The sequence below is a fragment of the Stenella coeruleoalba genome (genome assembly GCF_951394435.1).
Source record: "Stenella coeruleoalba genome assembly, chromosome: X".
NCBI lineage: Eukaryota > Metazoa > Chordata > Mammalia > Artiodactyla > Delphinidae > Stenella > Stenella coeruleoalba.
Window position 1 is genome coordinate 99,977,838 of NC_137152.1, and position 20,999 is coordinate 99,998,836.

The 20,999-nt window shown below is 41.6% G+C and overlaps 1 protein-coding gene across 1 annotated transcript in view; it reads left to right on the plus strand.

Annotated features, from left to right (window-relative positions):
• The window catches only part of GRIA3 (glutamate ionotropic receptor AMPA type subunit 3), a 289,448-nt gene that overhangs the window by 164,456 nt on the left and 103,993 nt on the right, over nt 1–20,999 (plus strand). Inside the window, exon 5 of the mRNA XM_079910123.1 lies at nt 13,049–13,102. Within this exon, the coding sequence (XP_079766249.1) occupies nt 13,049–13,102 (54 nt within the window). The remainder of the gene's footprint in view (nt 1–13,048; nt 13,103–20,999) is intronic.

Genomic DNA, 20,999 nt, shown 5'->3' on the forward strand with positions numbered 1-20,999 from the left:
AATGCAATTCTGGGAGACATGACTCCATTATTTGCTTGGCTCATCTAACAAGGCAGAACACAGATTCTGATTTCAAAGCAAGCTCCTTTAACGAGTTTTGGTTAGGCTTAAATGATAAACAGTTGCGATTACTGTCAGTAGGTATAGGTTGTAAATCTCTGTCTTAGATGCTTACATTCCATTAAGGGGGACTCAAGCGGGCTTCACAATACGATTCCCTTTAAAAAGTGGAATCCAGAAAGAAAAGTAGCTTCAAAAGCAGTTATTTGTGCATCCCCAAATGGTCAAGTTCTTGGTCTTCCAAGGCTTTGTACTGGGTTATGATTTTGTCGCTTATTTATCTTTATCATTGTACAAATTCTTATTACCTTTGGCTTCCAGAGCTTGGGAAGATATGTGTAATTGGAATGTATCAGAACAGTGAAGGGAAACCAAGCATTCACATAAAAAAATAAGAGAAGATAAAGCCATCCTGCCCTCACTGTGACTTACACTAACCTCGTGGTACCACAGTGCTGTACCAGCATGTAATTTCAAGTCAAAGATTTATATTAACATGAATGGAGAAGGATCCGATTTTGTAATAAAAAAGAAATGCTAAGTGTGTGTGCTCTCTGACTTCTCCCAAAAGCACACAAAGCTGAAATCATTTTCAGCTCTGCGGGCACACCTCCTAAGAAATGAGAACATCGCGTACCACCACACAGATACGGTGCTGAACATACTGCCTGCTGGGATCCTTTCACCTCTCAAGGGGTGCAGTTCAGAAGGTACTCAGTTTATGGCAGAGTAGAAGGAAAAAATAAAAAGAGAAACACACCTAGAGTAGTATTATACTCTAAAATCAAAAGTCTCTGATTATGAAACTTGCCTGGATTAAAGCAAGAATAAATACAGCCTTGTAGAGCTTTATATATTTTTTTTCAAAGCAGTTTTGCAAAGTATCTCCTTCCATCCTCTGAGATTGGTAGGGTTAATAGTGTTTTCTCCATTACATAGATGAGAAACAGACATAAGAAGGTTAAATAGCTTGCCTGAGATCACATCATTAAGAGAGCTGAATTCTAGTTCTTGTTTCCAAAACAGCTACACCCATTTTACGTCTAGAAGGATGCATTTGGAAAGCAGCAATGGAAGTCTTGCTATACCATAGTAACTATGCCCTAACCCAGTCGGCTCCCCTGCTTTTGAAAGATATGGCAAATAACATCTACTTGGGGCTTGGGCATTTCTCTTTCCCCCTTCCTCACTCTGTTTCCTGAAGGAACAATTAAGATCCATCTGGGACTAATTATAGCAATTCTCGAATTTGAACTTGCAGCCATTACCCAATTGAGGTCACTTATTTTAAATTAACTTGCCTGGTCAGAACACAGTTTGGTTATCTTCAGAGCCCAGTGCAGAGAGGCACCAGCTCATTCAGACTTTTAATTAACTAGCTAAATAACCTGCACTGTGACAAACTGCCTATGATTTGATGGAGTCATTCATTTGCATTAAGACAAGGATCAAAATGCATTGTCAGAGCTTCAGGGACTGAGTCTTAGAAACCTTCACACAGTCTCTTGTTCAAGGCTGTGAGCCTCTTCCCTTTGGTTCCCTCTAATTATTTTTCCTGTGCTTTTGTTCTGATTATCCAACATTTATCACAAGTGCAGCTTGTGATTAAACAATGACAACTCATGTCATATGCTGATAGGGAATCGAAAATGGGAGTCATAATCATATGAACCAAGCCCAAGGCTTTGAGAAATACTTAGGGGAAACCAAAGGGGAATTTCCCAGGATGCTCCACAATAAAGGAGAATTTCTGAACATTGAGGCTATAACTGCTCCGTACTTAGGTAATAATACATAATAAATGTAGGTGCTCAGTCTTTATTGAATCCATGGTGGGAGCTGATCATTCCACAGAAACAATGATAGTTCTTATGATTCGTAACTATCATTATAGCCGCTAACACTTAGTGACTGGGCTTGGAGTCAGACACATATGATTTTGACTCCAGGCTCCATCATGTTCTGCCTGTAAGGCCTCAGGCAAGTTGCCCAACTTCTCTGTGCTTCAATTTCCTAACATGGAAGATGAAATTAATTGTAGTGCCTAACTTGCAGGGTTGTGTAAGGATTTGATGAAATAAAGCATGTACAAAAATCACTTTACACAGTGCCTTGTACACAGTAAGTGCTCAATAAATGTTAGCTTATGTTTGTCTCTGTCCCACCACCAGGCCTTTGTCCAGGGCATCTTCCCACCTGGGCTCCTCCTTCCCTTCTCTCTGCCAAAAACAGTTCCCCTGCATCATTCAAAATCTAGTCTAAAAGACATCTTCCTCTCCAGGGCGGAAGCCTTCCTTGCATCTGAGCTTGTTCAATGCCCATCCCCGCAGTACATTTTTCTAGATTTTATATTATTTTAAATGGCACCTTCAGTCTACTGCCTCATAAGCAATGTGGACTTTTCTTCGGGGTGTACTGAAGCCTTCCGTGTTAGAAACATTTATTAAGCACCACCTTGGCGCCATACACTGGGGCTGTGTGCTGTGGGGAAAAAGATGAGTAAAGAGAGAGAGGGGTGGAAGAAAGGGAAGGAATATTGGTTGAATCCCCTAATATCATGGGCATTCTGTTGGGAATTCTGCATTTCTGCATCTAGGCCTTACAATAACCTTAAGAAATAGCTGCCATTATGATCCCTACTTTATAGATGTGGAAAGTGAGCATCAGCGAGGGAAAATGACTTGTCCAAGGTCACTCAGCTACAAAGAGGAAGAACTAGGTCAGTTCTAGGTCGGTCTGACTCCAGAGGCCACTCCCACCACCATCATGTTTTACTACCCACCTCATTTTTTTTTTATCAATTGCAGTGACGCATATCAAAGCAATATGTAAACGATAAAGTACAATATATGTGACATAAAGCCACTGCAGTTATAGCAGATGCTGTTGGTGCCCTACCCATGTTTGGCACTAGCCGTTTCCATACATGCCAATGGCATCCTATTGTAAACACATGCGATTCTCCACTTGAAGACTTTCTCTCAGCCTGAGAGTCAGACAAGTCAGAAGTGTTGGGGAGGAATTAATCCTCCTGACAGAAGCTACCAGCCAGTGGTGAATGGGAATTGAAAGACTCAGACCTCAGCTTCCTGGCCCTTCAGGTGGGCGTGCGGCACGCCACTCCCAGAGGGCTCAGACCCACCCTGCTTATTCATGCACCTGTGCTGGTTTCTTTCCCTTTGCTGTCCCATGTCCTCATTCCCCTGCCAGCACATCCTGGAATCAACCCCCAATTAAACCACTGACCCTCAAATCTCTGTCTCAGGGTTTACCGAGAAATTCCTCCTTTGGCACCTTTCCCAGGAGTCTGGGTGGGTGTTCTCAGGCTGCCCCCTGCCTGCCCACGGCTTCCCATGGGAGGTCCCCAAGGGAGCACCCCCGTAAGCTCAATATCTCCCTTCCTACCTGTTTTCATGAGAATCCATCATTGACAGTCCTGCTGTTAGCTTTTCAAAGTGCATTTATTATCATATGGAAAGGCAGTTCTTTGAGTTCAGTGGCAGCAGAATCATCTGAGTGTTAACATGCAGCCTCCGTGGCCCTCACCTAGACTTTGTGGATCAGAACCTCTAGAGAGGGGTGCCCAGGTGCTTGCATCTTCACAGATTCTCCAGCTGACCCACACAGCATCCACTCTGAGAAACACTGTCCTAAGACATTCCCGAGGCTGAGCCACCAGGAATGTGAATGGTGTTCCTTAGTGTTCTCTCTACAGCCAAGGCCTCTGCGGACTCAAGTGAGAAAGCCTGGAATAGCTATGCCTCCTTGCTCCTGAAATGAAGCGTAGATGAGCCAAGTCCAGTTGTTACTGTCAGAGTGGGGCGGCCCGAGACTCCTGAGCAATGGCATATAATGCAGAGGAGAGATCCACCTTCCTGACCCTGCCGAATTTCTGCTCTCACGCCTCTCGCCACCCGGCCCCAGCCCCTGTTCTCTCCTGTGGTAGAAACACTGTGATGACTACACATGAAAAATTAGGTTATGGCCTGTGCTCCTTTGCCTCTGGGCAGAACAATCCCCTACCTCCCCACACACATCTTCGGAGCAACGGTTTCTGTGTGGTTTGAATTCATGGTTTTGATCAATGATGCAGGCAGGAGAGGAAGGGGCGGTGGAGGGTAGCAATGTGAGTTACTTTGTTGTTGGTTAACCCCCAGTTCAGCTTATCCGCCTGAACTCCAACTGCAAACCTCAGCTCCTTTCCTGTGCCTCCAACCCAGTGCTATCCTAACCAGTGTCCTCAATACCCCTCTGCAACAAGCTCTGATACCTCTCCAAATCCCTCACCCCATAGTGGCAGGAAACTATTTCTCTACATTTTAAGAGTGAGGACATAAAATCAGGGAAGGCTTCATGGAAGAGGCTGCATATAAGCTGGGCCTTGAAGGATAGATGTGATTGCCACAGGGGAGGATAGAGGGAGGGAGCATTGCAATAGGAATAAGGCAGGGAAAACCTAACTAATATAGGTAGGATAAGCATCGGGCACTGCGTTAAGAGCTTTAGATACATTATTTCATTTATTCCTCACTGCAAGTCTGTAAAGTAGGTGCTAATGATAGACCCATTTGACAAATGAGGACATTGAAACAGAGAGTTTAAGTTAACTGTCCAAAGTCACACAGATACAAAAGGGCAAAGTAGGGACCCAAACCCAGGCAGTCTAGCCTATACTCTTGACCACCCTACTTCGCTGCCTCTCAACTACTATATTCCCTGTTTTACAGATGGAAAACTGACACTGAGAGTTTAAGTAACTTGCCTAAGGTTACGTAGCTTGTAATTGGCAAAGCTGGGATGCATTGGCCTTAGCGGATCGCCTTTTATTTACTGTATAACCATTGATACCCCTTCTAACTTAGTTTTTCCAGTGAATCATTTCAGTCACAATTTCTTATAGAGCCAGCCCTGGCTTACCATCACAACAAATGCCTATAGTTGGTCCAAATAAAAATCTTCCCTCTAGTGTGTAAGCACTGTGAAACAACAAGGCTCTCCTGAAATCAAGAGAAATAGCCCTCTGAAATACATCTCTCTTTGTTTTCAAAATAGCGTTCTCTTTAAGTCACCTGTTTGTCAGGCTCCCACTTATAAAAACCACAGGGAAAAAATTCTTTAGGTCTTTAGTTGGAGACAAAGTACTTTCTATCTCTAACAGGTTATGAGTTAACCATTCTCTCCTCAGTCTGCTGTACATATTTCTGTTCTCACACTTCTGCTGGGTTATAGTTGTCTGTGAACTTGGCAGTCTTTCCTACCCTAATGGTGAGACCCTCCAGGCTAGGGACCAGGTTTTGGTGACCTCTGTCTCCCCTGTGTCTGGCCCCAGGATTGGTACAGAGCAGGCATTCAACAAATGTTCACTGAAAGAAGAAACGAATGGAATGTGGTTAAGAGAAACAACGCTTCCATCCACTAGGGACTTCAGTCTATATTCCTTCTGAATCCAGTGGTATGCAGGTAAACTGGCTCTCAAGGTGAGGGGAAAAGCCCTGATTTGTAGTGTTGGCTGATTTCTGTGGTGTAAATACTTCCACCATGGCTGACTTCAAGCTACCAATAGTTTATCGTGTCAGTGTGATCACAAAGGTGGATGAGCTATCAGATGAAGAAGAGAATGGAAATTCAAATAGCCAGAGTGAAAGACCAGCCCAAACATTTGTGAATTAGGAGAATTCTGTGTTTTACCTCCCAGGAACTAAGCCTCTATCATTTGTCATCCATTTGCAAGTTGAGATAAACTTAAATGACATGGCTCCCAGAAGAGAGAGAAACCTGCCAAGTAAGCAACTATCCTGAAAACCAAAGGCCCGAGAAACACACTGTGTTTCTGAGAGATATTTACTTTTACTTGAAAATAAAAACACATTCACTTGCTTCCTTCAGCCAACAGAAAATTTCACAGATTAGGGTATCAAATGTTGGAAGCATCACACGGACAGAAAGTGCATTCACAGAGGCAAAATCAGGGAGTTCTAAGGAGAACATCTCATTCGACACATCCCCACACCATGTTTGTTCCTCTCCCTTCCTGACTTGAAGGCCTCAACATCCTGGGCTGAACCTGGGTCGCTAAAACTCTACCCAACTGTCCATGGTTCAGTTTTGCACACAGTAACGGAGCTAGTAAGTAACTGGCAGGATTTGAATCCAGAACCATCTGACTTCAATGTTCATGGCTCTTTCTAGTACATCACCTTTAATAAATACCTATTTGTTCTAAGCTTTAAGGGTGATTCAGATCACATCTATAAAGAGTTTTAGACTCTTACAAGTTTCAATTCTATAAGGTGTCATTTCAGGTGAGATACTAGAGTTGCTCATCCTGATAAATATCTAAAGATGGAAAACTGTGACTCCTGGGCCAATGAAGAAGTCCCGCGTTATCCCACCCATCCTCTAGTGGCTGTGGCTGGGAAAGACACATGTTGGAGTGACTGCTCAGCCTCATGCCAGATGTTGCCTTTCCTTTTTTTCTTTTTTAAATACAAATAATGAGTCTAGTGGCACTGCCAAGCCTTCTACTTACCACTCATACAGTCCTTCAAGTAGATCGTGAAATTCAGGATTATAGTGCTTTGGGCCCAAACAATTTTGTAAGATCTACAGAGAAAAGAAAAAAGATACAACTTGATATTTAGAATAAGGTTGTAAATATTAAAACAAAAGTTGCTATAAGTGTGAACATAAAATAGGTGACAGTAAATTTCATAAAAGTATGCATAAAGAACACTGTTATTTTAAATGTATTGTTTAAAATAAATTATCGCTGATTTGGGGGGATAGCCAATGCAAAATGCAGAGACTACAAAAGTCATACATATGGCTACGTTGAAGAGAAACTAATATGCTTTTTGCTCTATTATTCTAGGTTGAATACTAGTTAAAATCACCCCTACCTCACCTCCCGGAGAAAACATCTAGAGTTATTTCCAAATAAAAATAGGGTGCTGTGAAAGGCCTTCTAGATGAGATACTCCAAGAAAAGACACAGTGTTTGGAAATGCATCACATTACAGGAAGTTAGCTGATGGAAAGGTCCAGATGTTTTAAGTATTTATTATTGGCCCTATGACCAAGGACTCTAGCTGATCAAAGCTGCTGGGCTTCCTAGGTGGGGCAGTACATGGAAATTGCCTTAGGAAAGGCTTTGTAAGCTTCCACATTTGTCATTTGCATGCAGTCCCAGGCATTATCTGCTACCTCCCAGACTGCCCATCATTTTGCTCCCTTATAAGACTCGTGAACCTTTGAAAGTAGATGGGGATACTCTTTTAAGATTTGAACCATAAGGCAAATTAACCGTATTTTATCTGGACAGGAAGACATGATCTTTATTCTCTTCCCTAAAGACACGACTGCGTTCAGGCAATATTACCCACCACTCCTGATGGTACACCAGAGGATTTTCAGTGACATCTGGATGAATAGATTCTATTTTCACACAGTTGTATTTATTTTCTTGTATGTAGTTTCATGGATATTATTGCTTTGGACACCGCTACCTTTAAGTAAATGAGTAGCTATAAAGATAAATATTAAGAAAATAATAGTATTGTGGTATGTGGATAGATCACAGATTGTTAAGGAAGTTTGTAAGGAAATGAAATTCGAGAAATGATGTTTAAGGGCTAATACAATGAGGTGTTCCCACCAAGATCAACATGCATTGAAATGGTCCCTTATTCGTACGAGCAGGAATAATCTGTTGCTCCTTTAACTTACTTGTGGCCATTTACTGCCTCTTATTTGTATGTTCTCTTTGCCTCTCCCACTGTTTACATCTTCCGCATACTCCATTCGTCTTAGTGAATGCCATATTGAAGTCTGGGAAGTGAAACTTCCCAAAGACATGTTCTTTGGTGAAATCCTTGTCCTCTAATCTTCACATCCTAGCATTTTAGTTGACAATTTTAGATTTGATAAAATAGATTTTATTTTCTATTCAGTTGCCTTCTCTCTGCATAAGCTTCCCCTGAAGACAGTATACACAGTGATGAGATTTCTCAGTTACACTCCCGTTTTCCTTCTTTATGAAAAGCTTCAACCTTTCGTTTTCCATCTGTGCCACCCCCACTACTGGGCTGGCTTTGGGTGATTGTCTCTTCTCGGCCTCACTCATCCAGCACATTTATTCAAGTGAGATGACCGCAATATGAAGCACTGTCATTCGGTTGGAGAGCGTGTGTGTGCAGATTGAGATTATTAGAAAAATAATTCTAAAGGAATGGACTTCTGATATATTTTTCCTAAGACCAAAGCAATTTAGTAGCTCGGGGTTTTCACTCAAGAAAATGAACGGCTTTTATCATATCTGATGGAAGACTTCTTTTGGGAAGTCTGGCATATTCTGAGGCTGATTTCTGTAGCTTACCGCCACTTAACTCCCAACACAGCTGAAATCAGATAGGTTGCCGTAGGACAGCAGTATCTTTTTGTAGCTGAGGAAGTAGAAAAGGGAAGGGGGGGGGCGCTGATGAAATGTCTTCTCTTTGAACACACACCAAAAAATGTGGTCTAATAGCTTTTTCTTAAAGAGAAAATACCTATAAACAGGTAAATCTGGTGAATTAAAACCAGAAACCTCCCTCATTTCTCCCCCCAGCCCACCACATGTTCTCAGGGTACCTAAATCAAAGAGAAACAGATTAAGGTGAACGGCAAGGAATGTTCTGTACTCAAAGCAAGATCAATCATTATACATAGATCCTTTTTTGGCACCGATGTAGAAAATCCAAACATGGAGATACTTAGGTCTGCAAATAACCTAATCTGCATACCAGATGGATCTAAGGGAAAAAACATAGACACTTTTCCACACACATATTTTTTTTAAATATGAGCATAGAAAAACAGATGCTTTTGCCCCCAAAGGGTCTGTGGGCCTCTCTCGAGTAGTCTCATGGAGGAATTTAACTTCAGATTTCTAAAATTACGAAAATGTCTAGATTAAGCATTAAATTGGAAGAGAAAGGGCCTCTGGAAAACCAGCTGAACATCTTCTGAATTATTTTTAACTGCTCAGTGATACCCAGCCCCCAATTTCACAGAGAAGTGGATGGAGGAGTCAGTAAAGGGAGGTCTCCCCCAAATGGGTAGACTATGATTCCCTGACCTTCAACAAATAATTTAATGCTCTGCCACCTGCATGGTTCAGTGAATGAATCTGCTGTTTAAGTTTCAGTGAATGAGGATTGTGGCATTATTTCTTTACGCCCTATTTGTGGGCGTAAAACTAAATCTCCTTAAAACAATGAATTTTGTCTACATTTCACACATATTCCCTTATTGCCTTTATCATATCTACCATCGTATCAAGCTATCCATCTTCTCCAACAAGTCTGACAAAGGCACAGTGAACACACAACATGGATCTGGGAGCTTGATATTTCCTCCTTAAATTTCACACAGTAGACGGTAAAACGGCTTTTATACTTGAAGTTCTGAAACTAGTTCAGAAAGAGCGATTATAATTACTGTAAAAGCAAAGTTGAATATTCTCTTGGTTACCAAAGTCATTAAAGAACTGAGGGTACAATTTATGCCTTGTTCATCTGTAACAGATGGAAAGAAAAAAGATTTAAGACTAACTGAACAAGAAGCGCTCCCATTAACTTGTTCCTTTGTGCACCGTGTTACGCACAAGCCTCCCAGCCCACCCCTACTCTGATAAGCCCTGCACCAAAAATTCAAAGAAAGGAAAGATCAGGAGCAAAACATGACACTTTTGGCAGTGAGGCCTCACTTAGCTCACATCAGTAGAATCATTGCTGCCCTACGTGAGTAACATTTCAAGATAATTGAGATGTACTCTCTTAAGTATCGGGAATTTGAGCATTTATGATGGAAACCTTCCCTCGGATGTATTATAATTTCCCTAGGTTTTTCAGCAGAAATTACTGAACGCAATAAGCCATACCCTGATGACTCAGGCACTCAGGATGAACATCCATGATTACACTGTGCCGTAGTACAGTGCTGTCTGCTTTTGGGGGGGACTCCTCCTTCCCCTTTAAGTCAGTTTGTCACTTCCTCTGCTGCTAATGTGCCTCTGTCTAATATCACCACCCCCCTCCATACACACCCCTTCTAATGTGTAGCTTTTCACTTACTGTGAACTAGAAAACCAAAATTGGTAAGAACTGTATGTTAAATAAGAGTTAAGAAGGCACTGAAAGTGAGGATGAGGAAATAACTACGGCTTTTAACACAACAGCTTTGTGACACCCAGAGGCTCCTCCCTTTAGATAACTTTCCCACCTCTTCCAGTTTAAACTAAATTTTGAAAGGGTAGTGCTGTGAGAGAGCTACCTTCAAATAAGTGAGTTTGCTTTGCACAGACCATCTGGGCATGGATTAAAGGGGATATTCTAATAGCTCCAAGTTTTTCTGAACCTGAAAAACACTATCTTAGTGAATGACCTCTCTCCACGGTTATTTAACCCCACGCAATTACATAACGCACATCCCAAACACTTCTGTAGATGTTATTCAGTTTAATTCTGACAACAGTGCTGAGATAGGAAAGGCCAGGCTCATGGTCCCAGATTACAGGTAAGGAAATGGAGGCTGGAGAAAGTTGAGTGATTTGCCCACAATCAAACTGAGTATGTGACAAGGCTGGGCTCCTGGGTTCTCTTTCGGGGGTCGTCTAACACTTATGTTTTCTGTGGCTCCCTGTTGCCTTTCTTATGCTCAGAAGAACACTAAACCCTGCCTCTGGTGAGACAGACTTACTCTGTTTCCTTTGGGCTTGCTTCTTTATTTCTCTCCAAGCTCTGCCAGATGTCCTTAGGAATCATGCTCATTTTTCTAACAGAACTCAAAACCCTCTGATTATATTATGTTGAAGGTTCTCAGGGAATTAAAAATTCAACAAATGTATGGTCCCAACTTGCCATCAAAGTTAACAAACATCACCAGGAAGGATGTTTCTCACAAGCGGACACTGAAGAATACATCCCAGCAGATACCTAACAGCTCATTTTGTGTCACAGTGGTGTGAGAAATCACCTCCTCAAGACATTCATTAACCTTTCATTTCCTCCGTAAATAATCAGTCAGATACGTGGCTCATATTTTAAATTAATCAAAAATAGCGCTCGCTCGCTCGCGCTCTCTCTCTCTCTCTCTCTTTCTCTCTCTCGCAGTACTTAAAATGAATTGAAATAAGCATGATATTTAAATATGTGGTTCCACACCTCTGGGCCAGCTTAAACCTCATCTCCTCCCGGGAGCCTTCCCTATCCATCCCAGCAGGCCTTAGACATCTCTTCTTCCTCTTCTCCGAGAACCTAGAGTAATTCTTGATATTTGACATTTAGCACATATTAAGAAACCATGTAATGTACTGCCAAGAGCGTGGGTTCTAGAGGTACACAGACCTAGGTTCTAATTCCAGCTTTAGCATTTCTTAGCTGTGTGGCCTTGGGTAAATTACTTAAATTCTCTTTGGTTGAGATACCTCATCTGTAAAATGAAACTTATGATACTTAATCTGTTTGATTGTTCTAGGGATTAAATACAGCACCTAGCGCAGTGCCTGGCATATACTAGGAACTCAGTTAAGGGCAATTGTTTTTAATATTATCATTATGACCTTTTATATATAGTTCTGGTTTGATATGTGTACATTGTTTTCTCAAACTGTTTTTAGACCCTTGACAGCTGTGTCCATAGAGGAATATATGATGAAGTTTAATGGCCCCTTACTTGCACAGGTTCTCTCTGAGGTCTTATTCCAAATACTGTATTCATAATTTTGTATTATTTTGCTTAAAGAAGGCTCTTAAAGTGATAATAGCTTCAGGCCTGCACAAAACCTGGTTGTGCCTCTGGTTGTGTCTTTAACCTCTATCATATCCCCCTCCTCACTCCCACTCCTGCATACAGTCAGTACTGTACAGTCAGTACTCAAAACAATGACATTTTATAAAATCTTCAATTAACCAGAATTTTTGCTGTGCTTAACTATAAGGAAATAAGCTTATGTCAGGTATTCTGTGAAAACCTTTCAGCTGCCAACCAATATATTTAGTTGGAAAATATTCAATCCACTTACATATTTTGAGATAATAAAAATGCGCTTTGTAAACTGTAAAGCTTAGTATTAATACAGTGCTACTCATGAAAATTATGAGAAGAGTGATGACCCTAAAGCAGGGTTTCTCAATCTCGGCACTACTGACACTCTTGGCTGGATAGTTCTTTGCTGTGGGGACTGCCCTGTGCATTATAGGACATTTAGCAGCATCTCTGGCCTCTACTCACTAGATACCAGTCACCCCTCCTAGATGGGACAATCAAGATGTCTCCAGGCATTGCCAAATAACCCCTAGGGGAAAAATCCCTTCCCCCACTACCTTAAGGCACATTCAGCACCAAAAGATGTACAGATGTTCACAAGTCTTTCATATTAAGGTAAGAAAAGGAAGGCAAGCATTTTAGAAAAGTTTTTTTTTTCTCAACTGCTTCTGCTAGAAAAGTTTTCAATAAGCAAAAGCAACCTTGATTAACCTGAAAAATCACATTAACCCCATTCCTTGAGTGTTCTATTCCCTAAGCATTCCAGATAAAGAAAGAAAAATGTACCATACATTCTATTTTCTAATTTGTATGCAAAGTTCAGCCCATTTTCCAGCTCAACAGCTGAGTACAGAAATCCAGTTCATGGGTGAGGGATCATCAGTTTCATCACTTTTGCCATCTATTTTAAGTGATAATGATGCCACCGACCTGGAAGTTTAGAGAGCTTTCTTCCCTTGCTGTTGACATTTTTAACTTTCGTATTAGCAATTCTCCCTGTATCCTATGCCTGAAAGTAAAATGCAACAAAAAGAAATCTGGCCCAACTAACTATGATTTACTATATATAAATGACCTAACACTTTGTCGATTATTTAAAAGTAATTTGCTCTAGCCATCCCAATGACTGTGCAATTGAAAATGTCCTTGAATAAGCAATATTTCTTATTTTTTATTTCTGCAGGTTGTGATCCTGGGGAAGCATTCAAGGGGTTACCACTACATGCTTGCTAACCTGGTAAGAACAAGCAGAGCTTAAGTTTCCAGGGCATTATATTCTATTTAGTTTGTGTCACCTGTAATTATCCCTAAAAGAAATACAAGAAGAACCTAATGTGTTCTCCAGACACTTCGAGAAATGGGTCAGTAAATACTAAAACCTGAATGCAACAGCCTTGTTTTCAATTATGCTGTGTCTGTTTTAGCTGTGAAGCTTATATCCTCTCCTCGTTGAAAAACTAATAATTTGATATGATTCTTCACTGATTATTCTTAGATTTAACTTGGAGTTGAAACGTCAACCATTTTAATCAGGTTTCAAATGTAAAACAAAGGACAGGGGACACAAGAAACCGACTCTTTCCCCAATTAATCCAAGTGTATGTGCACATTAGTATTGGATTTGTCTTTCTAGAAACAGGCCACTACCAAATCTTTTCAAACCAGATGTGAGCAGTAGGTTTGAACACAGAACAATTGAGTAGTCCTGTCAAAGTGTATAGCCACCTTTCTACGTATACCAAAACACAACTTGAATCTTCAACTTCAAACTCCCCATGCCTTTAAAATTTGTGACATTCTAGAAATTACTTTTTACTACGGTTGGTTTATAGGTCTTCTTTCTCTAAAAGGACAATTGGTTTAGGAATTAACAAAGTGGCTTCTAAATCCGTAATATATGTTTGGCAGAGGTTCTGAGTAATACTATCTCCCTGTAATGAAAGAGGAATGGTAAATTATCACTATGATACTAAGAAGCTATTAAATTATTACATGACATGAGTTCTAGCCCCAACTTTATTTCATTAGCACAAGAGAATCAGAATCATTATAGAGCTCTTAAACCAAAAGAATAGCAACAAAGGTGAAAGATTATCGTAATTATATTCTTAGATTTCTTAAATCAAAGAAAAAAATCTTATTTTAATAATGAATATTTTTAAATGAGAAAGGAAATGTTACTTAAACCTCCTTAAGAAGTGTGTGCACTCAAACACTTTATAAGATGAAGATTAGAGCTACTGCTTTGAAATGTTGTGTGCATCTTGTCCAATAAATTACTCAAAGTGGAGCGCTTCAGTCCATTGTAGGGACACATGAATCGACTCTTTTAGAAGAAATCTTGATTCTTAATTTACATCTGAGTACATCCAATTTGTTTTTAGACAACTGATAGGTAAAGGATGTTTGTTGACTCGCTGGGGGTTAGGCCAGGCTTTGGCAGGAAACATGGAGGTTATAGCAAGGTATCTGAGGCAGGTATTGATGGATTTTTACCATTTCTTTCTCACCCAAAAGTATTTTGTTCTCCTTCCTTCCTTCCTCTCTTCCTTCCTTCTTCCCTCTCCCTTCCTCTTCTCCTCTGCCTAGGGTTCACTCAGCACTGATGGTACATGAGACAACTTTAGGCAGTGCACACACGAACTTTTTTTTATTACAATGGTAAATGTATTTATTTACTATGTACTAGAAAAACATAAAACTAGCACATCAAAACCCAAATTTTATGGATGTTATTACTTCATACAGGGCTAGAGATTTAACAACAAATGAAATAATTGTTTATGTCAAATGTGTCAAGTAAACAATAGCATGTTGCTATAAACAGATACAGCAAAATCTGTTTGGGGTATATGCAGTTGTGGTGCTACATGGATGACTGAAGTTTGGGAAAGAGCATTGAACTAGGGGTCAGAGACTTTGGGTTGTCCTACTGACTTTGCTACTCACTAGCTATGGGATGTTGGATAAGTCACCTCACCTTTGAGGACCTCAGTTTCCATACTGTAAAACTCAGATGGGAGTGGGGAGTTCATTGATGTATTGGTTGGATCCTTTAGAAGCAGATGCTGAGATATAAATAGAAGTGCAAGACATTTATTGGGAGTAATGCCTGTGAAAAATAAAAGGGAGAGGGACACAAGTAGCAAGGGAGCCCTTCAGACCACAATTCAGGTCTGATATCAGCGAAGGAGGGGAAAAGGAAGGAAGTTTGAGGGATAGTTAGGGAGTTTGGGATTGACACGTACACACTGCTATATTTAAAATGTTTAACCAAGAAGGACCTACTGTACAGCATAGGGAACTCTGCTCAATATTTATGTAACAACCTAAATGGGAAAAGAATAGATACATGTATGTATATAACTGAATCACTTTGCTGTACACCTGAAACTAACACAACGTTGTTAATCAACTATGCTCCAATATAAAATTAAAAGTTAAAAAAAAAGATCTTCAGACCATGGGCTAGCACACCTGGGAGCTACAGTGCAACAACTCCACGTGGAGGAGGCCCATGCTGCCCCCAAATGGCAAGCCACTGTACCCCGACCTTGCGCAGCCACTGGCTGGCAACTGCCTGGGAAGCACCCACCTCCCGCTTGCGAGCTGGGGTAAATCCTGAAGGCGCCTGAAGCTGGAGACTGTCGGCTAACTCATGTCCTGGAGGCAGGTTCTATGTTAAAAGATCTAAGTCTGAGCCCTGCACATCAATGGCTGTCTCAGTTGGCGTAAGGTGACCAGATGATCTATAAAGACCTTTCCCATTCTGGATTTCTAACTGGGCCTCTCTAATCCTACTGACAATCCTTCAGAACTTTGGTTTCAATTTTGAGACCCAGACCTGACAGAAGTGAAAGCATGTAGAGTGACAGAACTGCAAGAGAAAATCACTAGGACAAGGTTGGGGAAAAGAATGGTAAACTGGATGCCTAACACAGAACTCAGAATTATGAAACCTTGGAAAGATGCCTACTACAAGAATAAGCAAAGTCTGTTCCCTCAGAAAGAATGTAATATATAGTGTCATGTCAGTCTGGATAATGAAAACATGAATTCATTTACCATGCTTTGAGCTGCCACCCCTTCTCTTCCTCTAGTGACCTTCTTTCCATTTGAACACAGCCACGTGTCTCCATAAGTCCCTGTTCTCTATATCAAATTGCATATGGGCAATACAGATAGGAACCGTTACTAACCTCTGATAAAACAATGAGCCACATTATGCCTTCCGTGGTTACCAGATTTTTTTAAGCAGCTAAAAATACCCCCAAAACACATATACATATATACACACAGCAAACTAAAACTATTTAGAAGTCATTTAGATGATCAAAAACGGGTAAGTGGAGCTAAGAAGATGTTTCCTTTCAAGATGAGCCAGCTGGATGAAAGCTGAGGACACATGCACAAGGGAAGAAGTTCTCATCTGAATCTTGGTGTAACAACAGCACAGAACCACTGCCTTCTTATACCGATGCAAAATCAAAAACACTCACACTGCCTACCTAAGCTTTCTGGAACCACCTGCACCAGAGCCCCAAGTGTCCCCTTTGCTACTAAGTCCCATCTATCCAGCAATGACTTCTATGTGCTTTTGCATGGACCTTCCCTGGTAGCAATCCTAAAGTGACAAGACCTGGATATTCTGTAAATGCTTCAACAAAAACCTTTCATAGGTCAAGGTGTACATTTCAGAATGGACAACAAGCTGCAGAAAGCTCTAACTTGTTGAAACCCCTGGAAGAAACAAAAGATTTCATCGGGAGCACAGGCCAGAGATGTGATCTGCTCAGGCCAGAAGTGGACATGCCAATAATCAAAGAGTTAGTAAGTCTCTTACAAATTCTGTATCAGTCAGTGGTGTCATTTCTTTTTAGGGGTTGTTCCACAATTGCTTGTTATTTCCTCTTCCAGAACTCTCCCTAAGGTGGTAATGTGTCTCTACTTTAGTACCAGAGGTAACCAGCAGGTATACAATTTGTCAGTCAAGCAACCTCTCTCTCTTTCATGGTAAGGTCCTGGATCAGGATCCTTTCCACTGCATTCCCAGGCATGTTGTGTATTGTGATTTGTTTCATATATGTCAATAACAGTGTGCATTGGGCTTCCCTGGGGGCGCAGTGGTTGAGAGTCCGCCTGCCGATGCAGGGGACACGGGTTCGTGCCCCGGTCCGGGAAGATCCCACATGCCACGGAGCGGCTGGGCCCATGAGCCATGGCCGCTGAGCCTACGCGTCTGGAGCCTGTGCTCCGCAACGGGAGAGGCCACAACAGTGAGAGGCCCGCGGACCGCAAAAAACAAAAACAAAAAAAATAATAATAGTGTGCAGACCCCTAGACTAACCCTAGGCATAATAAAGAAAAAAAGCACTAGACCAGGAGCTAGGAGATAGGTTCGAATCCCAAGAATTGATCTAACTAGCCTGTGACAAACCAAACCTCTCTGAACCTGTTTCTTAATCTGTAAAATGAAGAGATAGACCAGATCAGGGTTTCCCAAAGTGTGCTATTTGCACATGAGATGATTTGAGGTAGTATATGGCAAAACTTCTTAGACTGATTAGTTTTGAATTTATATTAAATGTGTATTCAAAAAAGATAACTCTCCCGTCAATTCTATGAAACTAAATTAGATATTTAGATTAAAAAGCTTAGTCGATGTAAAGAAAATATATGAGGTAAAGACTAGTTCAAATGATCCACCCATGTGGCAAAAAAACCCTGTAAAGGGGGTATATTAGAGGCTAAAATTTGAAAAACACTCCAAGGTGACTTCCAGCTCTACATTTCTTCCCTCGTGGAGGGTCAGTTTGGACAAGGGAAGGCCAGGAGTGAGAGTGTAGGCGCAGCAGCTGGGTGAATATAGAGGACATAAGTGGCGGAGCACAGGCAGAGCCCTGTTAGCCTTGGGGTATTGTCATAGAGCAGACTTCAAATCAGTCCAGGGGGGCAAAAGCCAAGCAAGGTGTTGAGTGCCCTTAGCTACATTCTAAACAGAGCTGCAGCTCTAAAAGATCAATCAAAGCCATTTAATAGTTGACACAGAACAAACTGGATCCGGGTTGAGATGATCCAACAACAGATGTTCAGTACCCAGCCCCCCAAATAAACCAAAAATCCCCAAACATTTGAGGCGCCAGGGGAAACCGTAAGCCACGGTAGGACTCATTCAGTGCTGCGCCAGTTAACCTCTGCCTTAGAAGACCCGACGGTTTCCTTGCCTAGGCTGAGGCTGGTCCCAGGGTCGGGGACAGTTGTGGACCCTACAAGTGGAAGTTAGGTAATGTCAGCTGCCAGCGGGAGGGCGGTAGGACCGGTGATCAAGTTAGCCATTGTGCCAGGAGACAAAGGGGGAGGAGAGCTGCCTAGCTGAGACTCCTCCCTGCTGGGCTAGCTGGAGACAAAGGGGGAGGAGAGCTGCCTAGCTGAGACTCCTCCCTGCTGGGCTAGCTGGAGACAAAGGGGGAGGAGAGCTGCCTAGCTGAGACTCCTCCCTGCTGGGCTAGCTGTTCTCTTTAGGCTTTTCCTTTAATGTCTCCAGTGAGGAGAGACTTCCTACCCACCCATTTCCCCCAAGCTTTTTAGAGATCAGGAAACAGGCTCAGAAAAAATACATGCCTTGTCTGAAGTCTCACAGCTAATCCACTGCCAAGCTAGGCTTCCAGTCCAGGCTGGTCAGACACTTTCCCAAGAGCACCTCGCTCTTCTCATTTTACCCACCCAAGCATCTCAGTGAGACAGAAGGCCAGCCCCACAAAGGTCACATAAGAACATCTGCAAAGACGTAAATGTATATGAATGACGTATAAACTATAAATTTATGAGGGTGAAGTAATCAGAGAGAAAAAGACTTAAAAACACAAGGACAGCTTTGTGAATCTGGGTTTGAAACGCGTCCAATGGGCCAATATGAAATGTATCTTAGCAGGCACCAGTTACATCTCCATCACTGTCTTCTCCCCTGCTACATTCATATTCATCCTGTCTCTCTCTCTCCCTCACACACACACACACACACACACACACACACACACACACACATTCCTCTCCCCTGCTCCCTCATCCCTCTTCTTTCTCTTGCTCTCTCTTCTCTCCTTCCCTCACCATCTGCCCCATTCATATGATTAGTATGCCAGAAAATAACGATGGGGAGTACTAGATTATATCTAATTTTTCTAAAATATTACTAAAACAAAAGCATTAGTCAAAAAATAGAACTCCAAAGAAGCATCCAGGAGTAACTGGAGCTTGGAGAAGTGAACTCTGCAGCTTCCCAGATCTAGGGATGTACCTGAAACAGAGAGGGGCCCACTTTGTTTAAAGAGAAAACAAGTTTGAATGACATTGAATCCTGCTGTTTTGCTTGCCAATAACAACTGTTCCCTTCTGCTCCCTTCCCCTCCCAGGTCTTCTTGTTCTGTTCTCTACTCTTTCCCTTTCTTTGTACTTCCATTTTTAATGTTCTAAATAAAAATTCAAATGCTCAAAGTCACGTGTTGTGATCACTGACACCTCAGCAGATAGCATGTAAACACAGAGCTCACTGGGCTGGAGCCCAGCCTTACAGGCAAAGGAGGTGAGCTTGAAGGGAAAAATCCCCCCTGGTCCCCAATGCCAGGAGCCCAGTCACCTCCCCTGGGTACACAGCTTCTCTGGTGGTTCAGGATTCACTTTCTTCTCCAAATGAAGACAGGATACAGCAGAGTATCAAGGGAATGAGGAGTGGGGACTGGGCAGGGGTCCAACGCCCTACCATGCATTTAGAAAGACACAGGCAATTGTCAGCTTAAAGTAGCCAACTTTGGGACTCTCATTCCCCCTCTCCAAAAATGCCTCCATTATAGTCAACCATCCCTGCCTCCCCCACACACACCCCCCACCTGAAATTAACAAGGAAAGATCACTTCCTACTCAATGTTCTAGCAAGATGCATTGAAAAAATTCTGTTTTCTCCCCCGGGCCCCTCCCACATCATATCTGCTAAAACAGTGCTTCTCAAATTATCTGTGAAGAAGGGCCAGATTTTCCCCAAAATATTCACACAATAAAAGCACAACAATAAATTACTAAAAAACATGAAATAAACAAAACAAGACATATAAAATACAAGCCCAAGATTTTTTAGTATTAGATTCAACAGCCATATTACTCTGTCAACTTGCTTATAAACTAAAGGCTTATATTCAGTTTCTCTCCTTCTATCATCTCTGACTGGTAACAAACAGCAGACCAGCACCAGTCCACACATACTTCGGTTAGTATTACTCTAAAGATTTTTATAACAAGTTCGTTTTTCTATATACCACGTATATGCCCAATACCTTGTTCACTCTACTACAAGGAAGACAGAAGGTGGTCTCTTTAAGAACCGTATAAACATATTGAACAGACCAAACTGGCACAACTTAGGATCACTGGCATGGAGGTAGAACAGGTGCTGGGACCTGTGCTGGGAATGAAGAGAGGACAGAGGGTGGGGAGTCAAAACTCTGCATAGTATGGCCAGAGAAGGGCTTTCAGAGAAGGTGACTTTGAAACAATGATCTGAATGGTGAGAAAGGTCTAATTATATGAAGAATCAGGGAAAGTTCATGTAATGCATAGGGAACAACATGTGCCAAGGTCCTAAGGCAGAAAAGAGTGTGATACCTCTCTGAACTGTTAGAAGGCAATTTTGGCTACAGCAGAGTGAGCCTCAAGATCTGGATTATCTAAGGCTACTGCCGGGTTAAGTTTTAGCTCTTTTCAACAGCATCAGAAAGCCACTGAAGAATTTCAAGCAGGGGAGAGACATGATCTGATTTTTGCTTTAAAAAAAAAATCAGTGTCAAATGGATGGATCTTATGGTATTTAAATTATACCTCAATATAACTGTTAATAAAAAAGAGATCAGTGCCTATTTTTCCCACTAATAGCATTTATGTCGACTTGTAATTATTTGTATATTCATACAGATAACTCCCACTGGACTAAAGTGTTGTGAGGTTAGGGACCAAGTTGGTTATGGCTCGCCACTGTACCAACAGATAGCACTTAGAAGGTTTCGAAGTATGTTTGTTAATTGGATTAGAGAATAAAACAGTGAGTGAACAATACAAGCAACCTGTAATCGAGTGCTAATTTATATGGT